The following is an 18,301-nucleotide window of genomic DNA, read 5'->3' on the forward strand; positions in this document are numbered from 1 at the left end:
TACAATAAAAGATACTGAAATTAAAAAGAGCTGAAATGGGATTTTCTGCTCGGGAAATTTTTTCTATGCTTTGGCGCCATGGTTAATGCAGAAATTTTTTAAAAATAAAATTTAAAAAGCAGTCCAACAAACTGATGGGGTGAGCTTTAAAAAAACCAACCAACAACTGGTGGCTTTGCGTTACAATTGCTCTTTTCTCCTAGGTCCTCTCTAATTTGCAGCTTCAGCTCTTCCACTGGACAAACACAGAACCCTTCCTTCTGCTCTGGAGCCTGATTCCATTCAATAACCGTTCAAACGTTCACATTATGAGCTGCTCATGGAGAAAGAGGGAGAACGCGAGTGCCGAGGGGAGGGGCCTCACCTTGTAGTGGATCTGCAGCTGCTCACTGGTGGATTCGTTCTGCAGCAAGGACGCTCGGTTGATGTAGGCCTCGGCCTGCACGGGGTCATCGTCCTCTAGGTAGAGCCTGGCAATTTTCAGATAGGTCTCCAGTTTATAATCCACATTGTACTGCCTGCAATGAAGGAATAAAAGACACAGGACTTCAATGTTAAAAAACAACGTCCTTGCTCCAACTGGAATGCTAGCTTCCTGAAGAAGGCAACCTAACAGGCCCATGAGTTACCTAGTGCTTCACAAATTTATATGATATTTCTACATCATTAGAAGTAAAGTATTACCGAGCTTAGTAAACGTAGATCATTTGGACTTCTATCTTATATGACAGGCCTCGCTTACATTTTAATGTTCTTCCTTCTTTGTTTTATTTGTTACATCTTAATTCCTTTACCAAAATACTCAAAAACTTGCCAGCCTCCTGTAGCAGATATTTGCTTTAATGATTACTACTTTAATTTAGCACAAATGAAAAAAAAAAACATGTTTTCCCAAACAAGGAGGACTAACTCCATTGCTATGAAGAAAAAAATCACAGCTAATTCAAATGGCCAATATGCAATTCCCTAATTACTTAGGCCAAGTGAGAGTTTAAACTACCTGTGCTATAAGAAAAAGTGAGAAGAGGGCAGCTAGGTGCCCGGCCCTGGAGTCAGGAGAACCTGAGTTCAAATCCTATCTCAGACACTTGACACTAGCTGTGTGACCCTGGGCAAGTCACTTAACCCCAACTACCTCACAAAGATAAAATAAAATAAACACATAATATAAAGTACATAGGATCACAAAGGAAATCAACTGTTTGGGGGGGGGAAAATATAACTTTAAAAAAAAGCAAGAGAAATGATTTTTAAATAAAAAATAACAACAAAAATCTAAAGGAGATATTGTCAGGAGAAACAAAGGCAAAACAGTTGGGAAACCTTGCCTTTCACAACTACTGAAGGAATAAATAATGTGAGTCACCAAATGTGCTTTTAAGGACAAGATTAAAAGTCATGTATGAATGAAAGCTTACCATATATCAAAAAGATCTCTTTCAATTAGCTGCTTTTCAGCAGTGTCACCATTGAGCTGTTTCATAACCTAAATGCTAATGGTAAGGAAGTCTACACTGATGTCTTTCTCAGCATCACAAAATTACACTTATGTGGACAGAGCCTATGGTCAAATAGCAAAAGATGAGAGAGGATTACTTTGAAATCTGACACAGCTGAACTAGTAAACCTGCCAGACGAAACAAAAAGTGAGTTTGATCACGTATTGGAATAATATCCCCCTTCCAGCAATTCACTCCTTCCAGCAATTCAGTGTGGCAGAGAGAAAGGCTCTGTATATGCACAAATATTTCTAGGAGCACTTTCTGTGGAAGAAAGAAACTGGAAATGAAGTAGATGTCTACTAATTGGGGGAATAACTAAACTAATTATCACCCATTAATGTAATGGGTCACAAAAAGTGACTCCATTGTAAGAAAAAAAAGACTAAGAGGGATCCAGAGAAGTCTGGAAAGGTCTGCATGAACTGGATGCTACGTGAGACAGGCATAACTAAGGACAATCTACAAAATAACTACAATAATGCAAAGGAAAAGAGTATAAAAAAAAAACCCCAAAACACCAGAATCCAGCTCAATGCACTGCCTAACTGTAACTCTTGAATAGACAGAAACAGGTGTGTGCTATCCGACACCATCACTACGTCTGCTTTGCTTAATGATCCTTCTTTGTTATCACAGAGGTCTCTATTGGGGAAGAGGTGCTGGAAAATGACAATGACATAAAACAAAGATCAATAATTTGTTAAAAATATGCTTTTGAGCCAAAGTACTTCATGTATTAAAGACTTAGAAATAAGGTAAAAAATTAAAATTGGAAGGGCCTTTGGGGCTGACTGTGACTGTTCTATCTTGATTACTGCAGCTTCCTCGTCATGTAGTAATCCATATCCACTGTGAAGATAAGACTAGCTGGTGTGGCCTTGGCATGCACAGAAATATGGCCTTCACTCTTTCAATATTCAAGGAAAAGTCAAAAATGTGATCTAATAACCCTATAAATCTTTGTGAGGAAGTATGATGCAGCTGTCCTGGAAGCCAGGAAGACCTTGAGTTCAATTTTCACTTGTGACACATATGGCCTGTGTTACTCTGGGCAAACCAATGAACCTCTCACTGGCCCCAGACAACTGTCCAAAACTATCAATTGCACAGAAGGTGTGAGTATACACTTACTGAGGGAGTTTTCTTACCAGCAAATAAATCAATCAATCAATCACCAATCAAGTAACAGATTCAGACTAAATTTTTTAAAATGACCACAATAATAGGGAAAAAAAACTAGATTCAAATAGTTGTTCAATAACCACAATGTAAGGAAAAATAACTAAGAGAACTCGGGAAGAACTCTAATCAATGCAATAACAACCACAATTTCAGAGATGGATGCTTATACAAGCTACCTACTCTCTGAGGGGACAGGTGAAGTCAGAGTGTAAAGCATCCAGCTAGCTAGCTAAACAATCCCCAATGTGGGGATTTCTTTTACAAGGATTTTGTCTTTCTTTCAATCTGTTTGTTGGGGGAAACTGAGGGTAGTGACAGGGTCACCAAAATGGAAAAAAATAAATACAAGGGTCATTTAAGTGGTTTTTAAAATGCATAGAAGAGAACAGAAGAAAGGTCAACAGTAAATACAGACAAGCGTGACAGCTCTGAAAATTACATCTCAGATTTAACATATGCTTGATGAAAGAAAGAAGCAAAGCTCTCCATGGTGTAAATTCATGGCTGCTCACACCAGGGGTCCTATTTTTCTGTTCTGCTTTATAGAGAAATTTTATTTGTGTTTAAGATCAGAATTTTCAAAATAAAATAAAAACAAATAGCTCTTCATTTTAAAGAACCAGGATTCTTCAGTACTAGTAGAACATGTAAAGGAAAACTTTAGAAAGGAAAAAAGCATCTTCCACTATATTTACTATACTTTTGTCCTGTCTCCAAGGGAATCCCCACCAACACTTGGGCTGCATTTCTCCAGTCTTCTTCTTTCTCATATATCGATGCAAGATGCTGCCTTATTGAAGCAACCTTAATAATTAAAAAAACAAACAAACAATTGTTAATTTGGTCCAATTTCAAATGATACATCAAGTTATTCTAATTTGTCCAGGGTAAATAAGTTCAAGTACTGGTAACCTAAAGTCCTCAAGCAGTAAAAGTTTTTATAAAACACCTTATTTTTTCAGTAAGATTTACATTTAAGAAAAAGTAAAAGCTCAAATTAATCTAATATATAGAACGAGGTGATGTGATACATTTGTAGTAACATTCTTTAAAAAGAAAATGATATTCATTAAAAATCCCCTTTTAGCTATTACTACCGCCATCTGACTGGCATCATTTACATTGGATGCCTGATTCTGTTTTATTACTACCTTTTTTAAAAAACATACTCATTCCAAACAGATTACTCCCCTGCTCAGGGAGTATTCTTTGTAACAAGGATTAAAAGATAGAGACCACTGGACAAGAGCAGTCAATGCCACACCCAAATTTGAGAGTCTGGGCAACATTTCACGGCACAGGAGCCAACTTCCTCCATGAAGGGTGTATTTTCTTAGTTTTAAACTCTGAGCACAAGCCTGGCATTACTGATCATTTTGAATAGCATTTTAAGAACAGTGTTAAGTCTTGGAAATGCACTCGATCAGTGATTCCCAGATAGCATCCTATCATTTGACAATCTGACATCTCTTTAACATGCATTGTGTTTTTCAAACTTTCATGACACCCCTTAAAAAAACTCTTTAAAACTGACAGATAATGAAGGTTTGGAATCACTGCTGCAGACTTTATAAGTAGGCTCTGGTTCTTTGCTTTTTACCTGCTCCTCAAATGAAATGACTCTGGGCTGGATCTTTTCCAAGGTGAAATGATAGATTTCTTTGGCCGTGCTGTCAGGCAGATTAGGCAGGTGTGTGCAGAAATCAGTCAGCAACTGCCGAGAGATCACTAGACTGACATTCTCATTTACCACTTGGTTTGAAAACATGAGACAAAGAAATATGAGTAATTTGCATACTTTTCAAAATTTCACAAGACAAATTTTTCATCTGCTTAATTCTTACAAAAGGGACACCTTATGTTTGCTGAACTGAACTGATTTATTTAACAAAACCATTAAGATTTTTGATCTTGATGACAAAATATATGAAAAAACATCATCTGTATGCAACAGAAATAATCAAACATTTGATTTTTTAAAAATAATATCCAAAGACAGTTTTCAGAAACAACTGAGAATTGTGCTTTCTTTCCCCTACCTACATTTTTTTTTTTTGGCGATGCAATTAGGGTTAAGTGACTTGCCCAGGGTCACATAGCTAGTGAGTATCATGTGTCTGAGGCCGGATTTGAACTCAGGTCCTTCTGACTCCAGGGCTGGTGTTCTATCCACTGCGCCACTTAGCTGCCCCCTATATTTGTTTTTAAAAGTTTGTAAACATAATGGTATAATAGTTATGAATCAATTAAAAAAGCAAAATTTAATAGAAAAGGTTATATAGCCTCCCACAATGAAATTAATCAAGCCCTGCTAAAGTCTATAAATTCCTATACTATAAACAAACTGCTTTAAAAAAAACAGGGTTGAAGATCCTATTTTTTTAAAATTTTTTTATTAATTTATTTTGATTTATCAATAACCACTTTCATATGCTTTTGAGTTTAAAATTTTTCTCCCCCTTCCTCCCCACTACCCTTCCCAGGATGGCACACAATCTGATATAGGCTGTACATTTATATTCATATTAAACATATTTTCACATTAGTGATGTTGTAAGTAAAAATAAAAACCAATAGGAGGAACCATCAGTGATGTTGTAAGTAAAAATAAAAACCAATAGGAGGAACCATCAGAAAGAGGAAACAACTCAACAGAAGAGAAAAAAAAATAACAGTTCAGCTTCCAAAGTTCTTTCTTTGGGTGTGGATAGCATTTTCCATCACAAGGCCTCGGGAGATGTCTTAGATCCTTGTAATGCCAGGAAGGGTTAAGTTTATCAATATCAGTCATCACACAAAGTGGCTGTTATTGTGTACAACGTTCTCTTGGTTCTGCTCACTTCACTCAGCATCAGACCATACAAGTCTGTCCAGGTTTTTCTGAAGTCAGCCTGTTCATCATTTCTTATAGCACAATAGTATTCCATCACATTCATATACCACACCTTGCTCAGCCATTCCACAATGGATGGGCATCCTCTCAATTTCCAATTCTTTGCCACCACAAAAAGAGCTGCCATGAACATTTTTGTACATGTGGGTCCTTTTCCCATTTGTGTGATCTCTTTGGGATATAGCCCTAGAAGTGCTATTGCTGGGTCACAGGGTATGCACATTTTTATAGCCCTTGGGGCATAGTTCCAAACTGCTCTCCAAAATGGCTGGATCATTTCACAACTCCACCAACAATGCATTAGTGTTCCAATTTTACCACATTCTCTCCAACATTTATCATTTTCTTGTTTTGTCATATTGGCCATTCTGATAGGTGTGATGTGGTACCTCAGAGTTGTTTTGATTTGCATTTCTCTAATCAATAGTGATTTAGAGCATTTTTTCATATGACCATAGATGGCTTTAATTTTGAAGATCCTATTTTTAAAACAAAGAACCAATAATGTATTTTTTGTTCATTAGTTGATAACTTTAATTGGAATGAATAACGATCCGACCTCTAGCTAGGAAATTGTTGACCATGAATACCAAAGCTGCAGCGAGGGGCAAACGGCATGCCAGGCTCCCTGACTTGGGGAAGGGATGGGGAGAGCAACACTCCTCTGGAGGGGAGCCAGAGACTCCAGCCAGCACAAGGCCAGGGCAAGAAGGGCTAGACAGTCTCCCACCCTAGTGGAGGAGAGCCACAAGGAGGCCTCATACTGAAACTGACCCCGGCACAGGCTTCTACAGAAGCATCACTTGCTTTTTCACTCTTGGCATTTAAGAAGCCAAGCAGTGGTAGATGCTTTGTAACAAACAGAGACGCTTTTGGGAGAGGATGGAAAGAGAATTTGAGGCCACTCTCTCCTCCCACCCCCCACAAAAAAACCTTGGAGGTATCAGAGAAGGAAGGAATCTTGGGAATCATCTAGCTCCTCTTTGATTTTACAGAAGAGAAAAGGAGAAAAGACTAAGGTCACAGAGACACTGGTGACACTAGTCTCACTAGAGGTGAGGTCAACCCAAATCTGACAGACTGTCAGGCCTGGAAGGAACCTTTGTCCAAGCCCTTTACTTTACAGAGTGGGAAAGAGAGACCCCTAGTTAGGGTCACGGAGGAGACTAAAATCTGCCGATGCTCCCTGGCCACCAGGGCACTAGCTCTTCTGGAGCAGTCACCCGGGGTGTCAAAACTCAGACCAAGCAGCTGAGCACAAAGGACAGAGCTCTGTCCTCCCAGGTGCTCCAAGTTCCCCACCTCACCCCAGAAAAGCTGAAAGAGATGGAGAAGGGGGCCAGGGCCAGGCAACCTGAAGGGGGAAGGTGGAGGCAGGGCCCGGCCTTGTCTTGCCTCTTTCAGGGAAGGCTGCCGAGAGCCTGTGGACGCCTCCGAGGCCCGGGGAGGGACTTGCAGGACCCCATTTCTGGCCTTTGTCCATAAAATGAATATCCTGAGGCCCAAACGTGGCTTCTGCACCCTTTCCACCATAACACAGTGCCGCCCCATTTTCCATCTGACTAAAGCCAAACTCCTTGAGAAAGGACAGATACAAACAGAGGTACTCAAGTGCTTTTTGGTTTTTCGCCACTTGAATTTGGGGAGCAGTTTATCTGGGGATGATTAATCATCCTTTCGTAAAAATCTGGAAGATGGGAAGGGCCCCAGGCTTTTCAAGGGACAGAAGAGGCCCCTTAATAGGTCAGCTTGTCCCACCCTGCCTAGCCCCAAAGGGCCCCTCTGGTACTGGGGTTAGCTGGCCTGCAGGCCTCTGAGGGGCCACTCAGCTTTAAGGGCAGAGGCCCGGGCTCCCCCCTCGGCCCTAGACTCAGCAACAGCATGGCCCCAGCAGCTCTGCCCCTGCCCAGAAGCCCTCCTCCTGGTCACTAGAGCTGCTCTGAGGGCTCCTCCACCCGCCTCAGCCCCTGGCTTCTTCCTTAGAGGAGTACAGAGACCCTTCCAACGTCCCACCTGTAGGCACACCTTCCTCACATGCAGAGGCCTGGTCTTGTTATGGAATAACAGCAGCGGCTGAAGAAGCTCTTCCAGTAAATACCACTTCAAACGGTGTCTGCCTAACTCTAACCCTCAGTCGTTCCTTTCCTAGCCTTGACTCCCAAACTTTGGAATGCTCCCAGACAAAGTCCTGCCGTTCTCCGGCGGAGCCTCACTGCGAGCGTTCCAAAGCTCTTCGGCCATGAAACATCTTCGTCTCTGGAGTCTCGGATGACCTGGCCCCCTAAGAAAACCGAGGTCTCCTTCTACGAGTTCCCTGATCTCCCCTATTCTGCGCACTCCTCCTTTCCCAGGCTACCGTGACAGCGGCCAACACTGAAACCAGAACCCACGCCTTGTCTGTGACTGCCACCTTGTCAGCACGAGCCTCACCCCACTGCCAGTGTGAGAACTATTCAAATCAAACTGAGGAAGCATGATGGCCAGAGTGCTGGGCTACAGTATAGACTCTGGCCTCAGATGCTTACTAGCTGTGTGACCCTGGGCAAGCCACTTAACCTGATGCTATCTCAGTTTCCTCATCTGTAAAATGGAGATAGTAATCGCACCTACCTCCCAAGGCTGTGTTATGATCAAGTGAGGTAATACATAGCTACTACTACATTATTATTATTATTAATTCAGCTCTATCACTGATCCTAGAAAGGGCATATTAAAATCCTCCTCCTGGGCCCCAATGTCCATCCTTATAACTTAAAAACCAAAACAGCCTCCCTGGTCACCACAAGGACTGAAGATAATTGAGGGCAGGAACTGTCGGAAATTCTGTATCCAGCGCATGGCATCGTACTTGGCACACAGTAAGTGCTCAGTAAATATTTTTATTTATTCATTAATTCCCTGGAGGCTCAGCTCGGTGTTACACCTCCACCAAACACGTCCTGGTCCCCTCCCAGGGTCAATGCTGTCCCCTTCCCTCAATCCTCAGGTGTTTACTTGCATGGGGCTGTGCCTCATCCTCCCAGGGGAGGCAAGCTCCCGGAGGGCAGGCCCTGCTTCTAGTTTTATGTCCTCAGTGCCTATAGTGACCATAGCAGATAACAAATGATTACTGAATTGAATTACAAACTATAAGGCAAACGTCATCACAAATTAAATGTTTTAAATCTGAATGACACCTGAAGTAATTAAGCATTTTTGATAAGACATTTCACAATTCAAAAATAATTCACTTAAATTAACTACTATAAATATGCCACTAAATCAAGGCCTGCAATCTTTCCTTAAGTTTCAAGACATTTGTTTCAAAATAAATCGCATGGCATATGTAGTTTAAAAATCTCTATGCAATACTAAAAAAAAACACATGGGGGCACCAACATTGCCATGATTAGCGTCACTGTAAAAATGCTCATATTTTCAAAGCTCAATACAAGAAACAGGAAACCAAGTATTAAATTTCAGTTCCACTTACTTGCTTCCACAAAGGCTTTTAAAGCCTCAAGCTGTTCTGCCCCAGGCAACTGAATGGCTTTTTCCAATATCTGTCGATACCTAACAAGACAAAATTAAAATTACTGTAACAGATGCTCAGTGGACTTACTTTCTCTTCACGATGCCTTAATTAACTGACCTCTAGGCAGTGTGATAAGGTGGAAAGAACACCAGATTTTTACATCAAGAGGAAGTGTCCAAGAATCCCAGCTCTGCTATTTACTACCTGCATGGCCTTGGCCATGACTTTCACTTCTCTGGGGGCCAGTTTCCTCATCTATAAAAAACAAGCAGATGTCAAACTCCCAGAGAACCAACTGCCCTCCTGACGTGGCCAGTCAGGTTAAAATGTAGGGGCAGCTAGGTGGTGCAGTGGATAGAGCACCGGCCCTGAAGTCAGGAGGACCTGAGTTCAAATCCGACCTCAGACCAAACACTTAACACTTACTAGCTGTGTGACCCTGGGCAAGTCACTTAACCCCAATTGCCTAAAAAGAAAAATTTTTTTTTAAAAAATCTGATTAAAATGTAATTGGGAAATGTTCAACAAAATAAATAAAAATCTAATACAACAAAAATGATGTTAATTTGTGGTTTTCTAAATCGATATGCAGCCAGGTAGGCTCAGTTTCCAAATGACATTACTAGATTAGGTGATCTCCTGTGATCCTATATCACAGAACGTATTTAGTCTGTAAGTTTCCACTACTTCTAAACATAAATGTGGTTGTATTTAATCTAATTTAAGCTATATTTTATCTTCCTCTCAGACATATATCTCTGAAAGTTTTCTAAGTGCTTTCTCAACAGATTATAGATAAAAAATAAAAGACTTTCTGAAATTCTGAACCAGAGGTAAAGACAAGGAAATACACATAATGCTTTATTATCCAACAAACATGGGACAGCATCCTCACTTCATACCCAACTAAATCCATAGCCACTAACTTTTTACTTCATTACTAACAAGGATCTGTGATTTCATCAACATAAGATACTCACTCCACTGATGCAGATACAAATCCTCTCCATGACCTGCTGTGACTAAGACAAATCCATCACCTAGGAGCCAACCTTCTAACAGTAAGCCTCTGTGAATTTTGGCTAGGATGATCCTCATAAGAGCTTGTCACAAAGTTCACACTTGAAACCTGAAGAAAACCTGCCAGAATTTGTTGTCTGCTGATGTAACTTTCAAGAGCCACAGTCCTGATAGCTCTCTAGAGTACTAAATGGAATCAAAAGTTATGGGTACCTGACAATTCCTCGGCTTTTGCTTGCTTGAGTTCCGGCTGCATCCCTCAAACAGATGGGGTACATTAAGTGCATACTCGTACTGAACACAGCGACTGGTGCACAGCAGGCACTAACAAATGTCTGCAGCTTGGCGAATAAGGACGTCGTCCCAGAATCCAAGAGCTAAAAGGGATCTCAGCAGCAGTCCAGCCCAACTCCTAATATACCTGATACTATAAGATGCTGTCAGGTGTCTGCCAGAGGACCTCCTAAGGGGGGACCTACTTCTGCAGGGAGCTGAGTCAGTCAATAAGCATTTATTAAGCACCTACTAAGTGCCAGGAACTACTAAGAGCTGGGGATACAAAGTAAAGGTAAAAGATAGCCCTTGCTCTCAAGGAGCTCACAATCTAATGGGGGAGACAATAAGCAAATGCGTACAGACAAGCGACATACAGGATGAATAGGAAATAATTAAGGGAAGGGAGGCACTAGAATTAAGAAGGGTTGGGAAAGGTTTCCTGGAGAACTTGAGATTTTAACTGGGTATTGGAAGGAAGCCTGGGAACCAGGAAAGGAGATGAGAGGGAGCCCTCAACGCATGGAGGGTGGCCAGTGAAAATGCCAGCAGCCAAAAGATAGGAACATCTTGTTTGTGGAACAGCCTGGAGGCCAGTATCACTAAAGGGAAGAATACAGCACAGAGAGTAACAGAAGAAAACTGGAAGGGTAGGAAGGGGCTAGTTTACAAGGAGCTTTGAACACTAAACAGAGGATACTGCTTGTGATCCTGATGGTGGAAAGGAGTGACTAGCGTTTGTTGAGTAGGGGGTGACCTGGTCAGACCTGAGCTTTAGGAAAATCACTTTGGTGGCTGAATGGAGAAGGGACTGGAGAGGGCGGAGAATGGAGGCAGGCAGACCCACCAGCAGCTACTGCAACACTCATCATGTGAGAAAATGAAGGCCAGCACCAGGGTGGGAGGCAGCATCAGAGCAGAGCAGGGGGAATATGGGAGAGATGTTGCAAAGGTGACATGGATGATACATAGGCAGTGAGAGTGTGGGAGTGGGAGGATGCTGATACCTTATATCTAGGGAAATATTATGTAATAGGGAAGTCTGGAGTGGGAGGCTCATGGGGAAAGAGCGAGCTCAGTTTTGGATAGGCTGAGTTGAAGATATCAACTGGACATCTCATTTAAGATGTCTGAGAGGCACATGGACATGCAAGTCTGGAGATCAGCAGAGAAGTTAGGAGAGGCAGACCTGAGAATCAGCAGCACAAAGATATTCATTAAATCCATGGGAAACAAGAAAGTCAGACAAGAGGGCACAGGACAGAGCATTGTGGGACTCCAACAGTCAGGGGAAGCGAGCCAGATGAAGATCCAGCAAAGGAGACTGGGAAGGATTGGTCTGATAGATGGGAAGAGAACCAGGAGAGAGTGGGGTCCCAAAAACCTAGGGAGAAGAGACTGTCAAGGAGAAGGGGGCAGCAACAAGGTCAAAGGCTGCAGAGAGGTCAAGAAGAGTCGGGATTGAGAAAAGGCCACTGGATTTGGTCACTAAGAGATCAACGATAACTTTGGAGAGAGCAGTTTCAGTGGGATGAGGAGGCCGGAAGACAAACTGTAAGGGGGAAAGAAGACAGGAGAGACAGCAGAACCACTTACTTTGGGCAGTCTTTTTGAGGAGTTTAGCTACAAAGGGCAGAAGAAATATGGGATGACAATGGGGATGGAAAGATCAAGTGCAGATTTTTTGAGGATGGAGAAGACACGGGCATATTTTCAGGCAGTGGGGAAGGAGTCACAAAGAGTAGGGATGACAAAGGGGACAATCTGCTGGAATGGGATCACTTGTGCAGAAGGAATCGGGCCACATCTTCATGTGAGATAGGGGTGAAGGAGATGGTAGCAGAAGGCATCTGAGTGAAAGAAGACAAGGAAGAGGGGAGAAGAAGCTCACGGTGAATGGCTGAAATCTGTTCTGTACAACAAAAGGCAAAGTTTTCAGTTGACAGAATGGGGGGAGGGGATGCCACAGTTTGAGGAGGCATGGAAAGGTATGGAAGAGCCACTGTGGATTTGGGAGGGGGAAGTTAGTAAGGGAGGTACAGTAGGATAGTCTAGAAGCAGTGAGGGCTGGGCTGAGGTTGTGTGATATAAATCTGTAGTGGACCCAGTCATGACAGTTGAGTATTTTTCTCCACCTTCATCTAGAGTAGGGTCTGGTATGGAAAGTGAGACAGAGAGGGGGAAAGGCAACAGATTATGGCCAGATAATTCCATTTTTGGTGTTCCACTCTGTTAGGAATTTTTTCTTGCCATCTAAGGCTAAATTTGTCCTTGTCTAGAAGCTCTCCAGCTTATCAAAGTTCTTCCTAAAATATGACACCCACAACTGAGCTCTAGCTGTGGTCTGATCAGCAAAGAGTGGACCTCCTTCTGCCTCGAAACTGTCTCTCTTAATGCAGCTCACGTTCACATTAACTTTCTGGTCTCACTGCCACATGGCACTGTGAGCTCACACGGGGTAGGGGGCTCACTCTAATTCACGGGTCTTTTTCTCCCCAAACTCCTATCTAACTACTTCTTCCTCATCTGAACTGTACTTGTCTACTCCATCTCTCTCCATCTTTTCCACAAAGCAGCAAGATACTTTACCATACTTTTTCTCACAGAATTCTAAAAACTTTTTTTTTTTACAGGCATGCAGCCATGACTGAATTAACATTCTGTTCTGGAACCACAGACATGGTCAGTTTACCTAAACAGTCCGTTGATGCTCAGAAACTGCCAGCATGCTGCTCTGTTTTCTGAAAGCACAGGCATATGTCAGTTCTTAATGGTTAAAAGTTATATTTGGAATCTATTTCAATGTTCTGCAGCTTTTTGTGTTTTAAAGACAAAGTTCCATTCTTCTGGTTTGGTAGGGACACAGTAGAGACAATACAGAACGAGAAAGGAACAATAAGTGGACAGAAAGGACAGCGGAATGCCCTACCACAATCTTGAAGGGCTGATGAGCAAACATCCTCTGCTGTCCACCTCCAGGGAGTGAAGTGATGGTCTCAGAGGGCAGATGGAAGCACGGTTTTCCGTCCTTCTTTTTGGACATGGCTAACGTAGGAATTTGTTTTGCATAAATGTTTGTGATGGGCTTTATTTTTCCAGCCTTCTCCAGGGGAAGGGAGAATTTCAAATTGAAAATAAATTTGAATTTTAAAAAAAGAAAGTACAGTGGAATTAGAGAAGTCCCAGATTTAACAGAACCATATTACCTCAGAGTACAAAGGGTCTCAGGAAGTATTTAGTCCACACCATACCTAACAGGAATCTATTCTACAACATTCCCAAGTAATTAGTCCAACTTCAATCTAAATGCCTCTAATTATAGGGAATCCACTGTCTCCTAAGGCATCCCATTACATATCAGCTCTAATTGTTAGGAAGTTTTTCCTCATATACTGCTCGAATGCACCTCTCTCTAACTTTTTTGCTATTGTTCAGTTGTTTTCTGTTGTGTTTGACCCTTCATGACCCCATTTGAGGTTTTCTTGGCAAAGATTCTGGAATGGTTTGTCATTTCCTTCTCCAGCTTATTTTCTTTTTCTTTTTTTTGGTAAGGCAATCGGGGTTAAGTGACTTGCCCAAGGTCACACAGCTAGTACATGTCAAGTGTTTGGTCTGAGGCCGGATTTGAACTCAGGTCTTCCTGACTTCAGGGCTGGTGCTCTATCCACTGTGCCACCTAGCTGCCCCTCAGCTTATTTTCCAAATGAGGAAACTGAGGTAAACAGAAATTAAGTGACTTGCCCAGGGTCACACAGCTAGTAAGTGTCTGAGGCCACATTCGAACTCAGGAAGATGAGTCTTCCTAACTTCAGGCCCAGTACTCTATCTACTATGCCACCTAGCTGCCCCTATCTTTGTTCATAGTTCTGCTCTGTCTAGGGTCACATACACAGGTCTAATCTCTAACGAAAATGACACCTCATCAAAGACCAAAAGACAGATATCATGACTCTCCTAAGTCTTTTCTTCAAGCAATGTGCCCAGTTCCTTCAACCAATCATCAGATGGCATGGTTTTCAGTCTTCTCACCATCTTGGTTGTTTTCTCTCAATATACCCCAGCTTGCCAACATCCTTGTCAAGAAGAAAAGGCTACTGTCTTAGTCAAGGAGAGAGGCTAAGACAAGGACTGAATTAAAGTAATGGAGACAAAGGGATGAATACTTCTTATGGTGTGGAAGTAAAATTGAAAACACCTGGCCACTGCTTAAACAGGGGAGGATCAGGGAGAGAGGAGTCAATGAGAATGCCCAGGTTCTGAACCCAATGACTCTAGAGATGGTGGCACCTTCCCAAGAAGCGCAGAAGAGGAATGGGTTCACAGAGGGAAGGAAATAAGCTCAGTCTGGCATTTGTTGAGCTTTTGGTGTTTACTGAACATCCACAGGTGATGCAGAAGACAAGGACAAATTTGGGCTGGATAGATAGATCTGGGAGTCAATGGCACAGAGAGAAGCAAACTCATGGTAACTGAAGAGTTCACCAGGATACTACAGAGAGAGAAGGTGGCCCAGTTCAGAATTATGGCAGACATCCACAACTGAACAAAACATACCAAATGTGATCGAGCAGGGTATATGAGGCGAGCCTTCTTCACTAAGTACGTTAAGTGCCTGTTGTGTCCAGAAAATTGTGCTAGGAACTTAAGCAAAGCTCAGATAAAATACACAGCCCAAAGAGCTATACAAAGCACTGCTCCAACGCATCTGTGATCTCATCAATGTACATACTCCAAGTATTTATTATAATCACTTATTAATCACCTAAACTATGTATATGCATTAGGGACCCAACAAGGACACCAGGTAACTTCAGAAGGCAGCACTAACAGCTGGAGAGGTAAGAAAGACCTTCTGTAAGAGGCAGCATTGAAGCTGAGTTTTGAAGGAAATTAGGAATTCTAATAAGGAAGAAGTATACCTTAGGCATGGGGGACAGCCTGTAGAAGGTATGGCAATGGGACCTGGAATACCTGCATGGGGAACAGCAGGAAGGACAACATGGCCAGAATACAGAGCACATGGACAGGTATGTTCTGCAGTAAGTAGAGAAAAGTGGGCCGCAGCCAGCTTGTGCAAAGGTTCAAATGTCGAACCGACGAGTGTATATCATAACCCAGAGGCAAGAGGGAACCTTTTTCAGGGGAGGAAAGACAGGGGGAGCAGCATCACAAAAACTCAAAGAGGAGAGGGTAGTCAACAGTGGAAAATGCTGCAGAGGGGCCAAGAAGGGTTAGGATCAATCCAATTTTAATTGTCAATGGATTAGGAAATTAAAAGACCATCGACAATTGTGGAGAGAGCTAGAATGCAAGGGGTTGAAAAGTGGATGAAGGAGAGGAAGAGGAGGCAGTAAGTACAGACAGTTTTTTCATTTATGAAAATGGGAAAGGAGAGAAGGATTATTAGTGCCAGAGTCAAGTGAGGTTTTTTTAAAGAACTGGGGAGATATGGGCGTGTCTGTAGGCAGCAGGGAAGAAGCCAGTAGGCAGGGAGATGTGGAAGGTGGGGGTGGAGGAAAGAAAGAGAGGATGTTTGGTGAGAGTCCAGCACACGTCGGAGCAGTCCAGCTGTGTGGGAGGGAGTAATACGAGATAAGGCTAAAAGAGGAATAATGGCGCTAAGGGAGAAGGACTTGAATATCCCGTAGGTATCAACATGCCCAAAACCAAACTCATTCTCTTTCCCATTGCTCCCAAATTCCTGATTTCTACTGAGGGCACCTGCATTCTTCCAGCCACCAACGTCTGCAAACTCAGCATCACTCCTCACATACAGCCCCAGTTGGGAGGCCTGGTGGGTGCCACCTCCGCAGTATCTTCCCTATCTGTCCTCTCCTCACACTGCCATTACAGCAGCCGCTTCCTCAGTTTCCCAGGCCCCAGTGTCTGTCTCGCTCTCCAAATCCATCCCAAAGTGACATTCCTAAAGCCCAGGCCTGACCCTGTCACCCCTTTGCTCAGGAACCTTGGGTGGATCCTTTTTGACTCCAGTAGAAAATATAAACTACTTGTTTAGCACGACCTGCACATCTTCCTCCTTCACAAACCACATGCCAGTCCAGTTAGCCTACTCGGTCCTAGGAGACAACAATTTAACTCCTGCCTCCAGGCCTTTGCCCTATACCCTAATACATACTGCCACCTTACCCTGATTCCTAAAGCTCACTCTAGTACCACCTTCTACAACAGGTCTGCTCTGAACCCTCCCCAGAGGCTAGTCTTTTCCTCTGCAAAATTCCTTTGTACCTCTTTTGCATTATTTTTCTGCTCTTTCCCACCAATAAAACATGAGGTCCTTGGTGGTAGGGGCTCTTTCCTTTTTGATATCGTATCCCGAGTGCCTAGCACGATGCCTGGTACACATGAAGTGCCTCATGCTCACTGAACAAATACCAAAGTTCACTGTTGTCAAAAGCAAAATCACTGTGCACTCTTCACCCTTCTAATATATTTATACTATACACTGTATAGAGGGGAGAAGCTATGCAACTAAGCATAATAAACTGTAGAAAAATATCAGAAAAGAATGGGGAAATTATCTCGTACTGACTTAAGTTTTAAAATGTCACAGGTGAGTCAGGCTTTTATTCAAAAAAGTATGTGCACTATCACAACTTCTACCTACCCGTGGGTCTACAGGCCCATGACCTAACAGGGGGACTTTCATATGCTGACACAATCTCTACGCTCACACTTACTAGAGGAAATATCTGAGATTCATGTTTACATTTATTCATTCCTACGGGGCATAGGAAGCCGCTCATGTTCTCAACAAAACCAATTATTGGTAATTTCACTTTCTGACAATATTGATTTCTTTCCTAACATTCTAAAGTGGTATTTACTGAGAAGCAGTTATTATTACTGTTCAGTCAATGTGTGTCCCACCGATTTACTTACTGCACTATGAATAATTGTTTATCTTCGAGGTAACAGTGGGGTATTTACTATGAGATAGTCAATCTGTCCCAGTCTATATCAAAACAATTTGCTGAATATGCCTTTGGGAGAATCTTGACAGGGAACAGCACCATAAGACCCCAGCATGAAGTCCAGTGACATCATACTGGAGACTTCCTTCAACACACACAGGAAGTCACCCCGAGTGACTCATGTATCTGTCCTCCCCCTAATCCCCATCTTGGGGGTTGACAGTCCACACGTATGAGTATCCAGCAAAACAATCTGTTACCTTTACTCTTTCTCAGAAAAGATCAAGATTTTATGTTTCATAGTTATCATTTTTAAAATTTCCTCTAATGCTTTGGTTCCTCTTCTAGTCTACCACATTCTGTCACCTTATATTTGTGCAGTTTACATTTTAAATTAAAATGTAAGACTTTCTATTCATCCCTATCACATCTCAGACTATTAGACCTGACCAAACATTCTAGCCTCTCGAGAGTACTTTGAATCCTGACTCTATCCTCTGGTGTTTTGGCTATCCCTAGCAGATCTGGACATCTTTTTGAAGTATGCAATCTTATGTTTCCTCTTCTTTAACACAAAAATTGATGCTACAAATATTTTGGTGTATATGGAGCTTTTTATCTTTACCAATGAATTCCTTGGGATATACCATTTTATTTGTATAATTCCAAATTTCCAGAATGGCTGTACTAATTTGCAGCTCCATCAACAGCGCATTAGTATGCCTGTCTTTCCTCACTTCTTCCAACACTGATTATTTATTCCTATCTCTTGCCACCTTTGCCAATTACCTGGATACGAGATGAAATCTTAGCACTGTTTTGATTTGTATTTCTCTTATGATTAGTGATTTGAAGCATTCTTTCCTATGGCTAATAGTTTGCAATTCTTCATTTGAGAATTGTTCATGTCCTTTGACTAGTCAGTCACTGGGGAATGGGTCTTAGTCTCAGGTAGGCAGTTCAATACAAGCTGAGCTTTTAAGAA

General features: G+C 42.2%; 1 protein-coding gene across 1 annotated transcript in view; it reads right to left on the bottom strand.

The window, feature by feature from the left end:
- Positions 1 to 18,301, bottom strand: part of COPS4 (COP9 signalosome subunit 4) — a 30,407-nt gene that overhangs the window by 10,684 nt on the left and 1,422 nt on the right. Inside the window, exons 2-5 of the mRNA XM_027854523.1 lie at positions 9,050 to 9,129; positions 4,285 to 4,436; positions 3,385 to 3,488; positions 365 to 518 (exon numbers count right to left, since the gene is read on the bottom strand). Of these exons, the coding sequence (XP_027710324.1) occupies positions 365 to 518; positions 3,385 to 3,488; positions 4,285 to 4,436; positions 9,050 to 9,129 (490 nt within the window). The remainder of the gene's footprint in view (positions 1 to 364; positions 519 to 3,384; positions 3,489 to 4,284; positions 4,437 to 9,049; positions 9,130 to 18,301) is intronic.

This window comes from Vombatus ursinus, unplaced genomic scaffold (assembly GCF_900497805.2).
Source record: "Vombatus ursinus unplaced genomic scaffold, bare-nosed wombat genome assembly UNPS02010461.1, whole genome shotgun sequence".
Lineage (NCBI taxonomy): Eukaryota > Metazoa > Chordata > Mammalia > Diprotodontia > Vombatidae > Vombatus > Vombatus ursinus.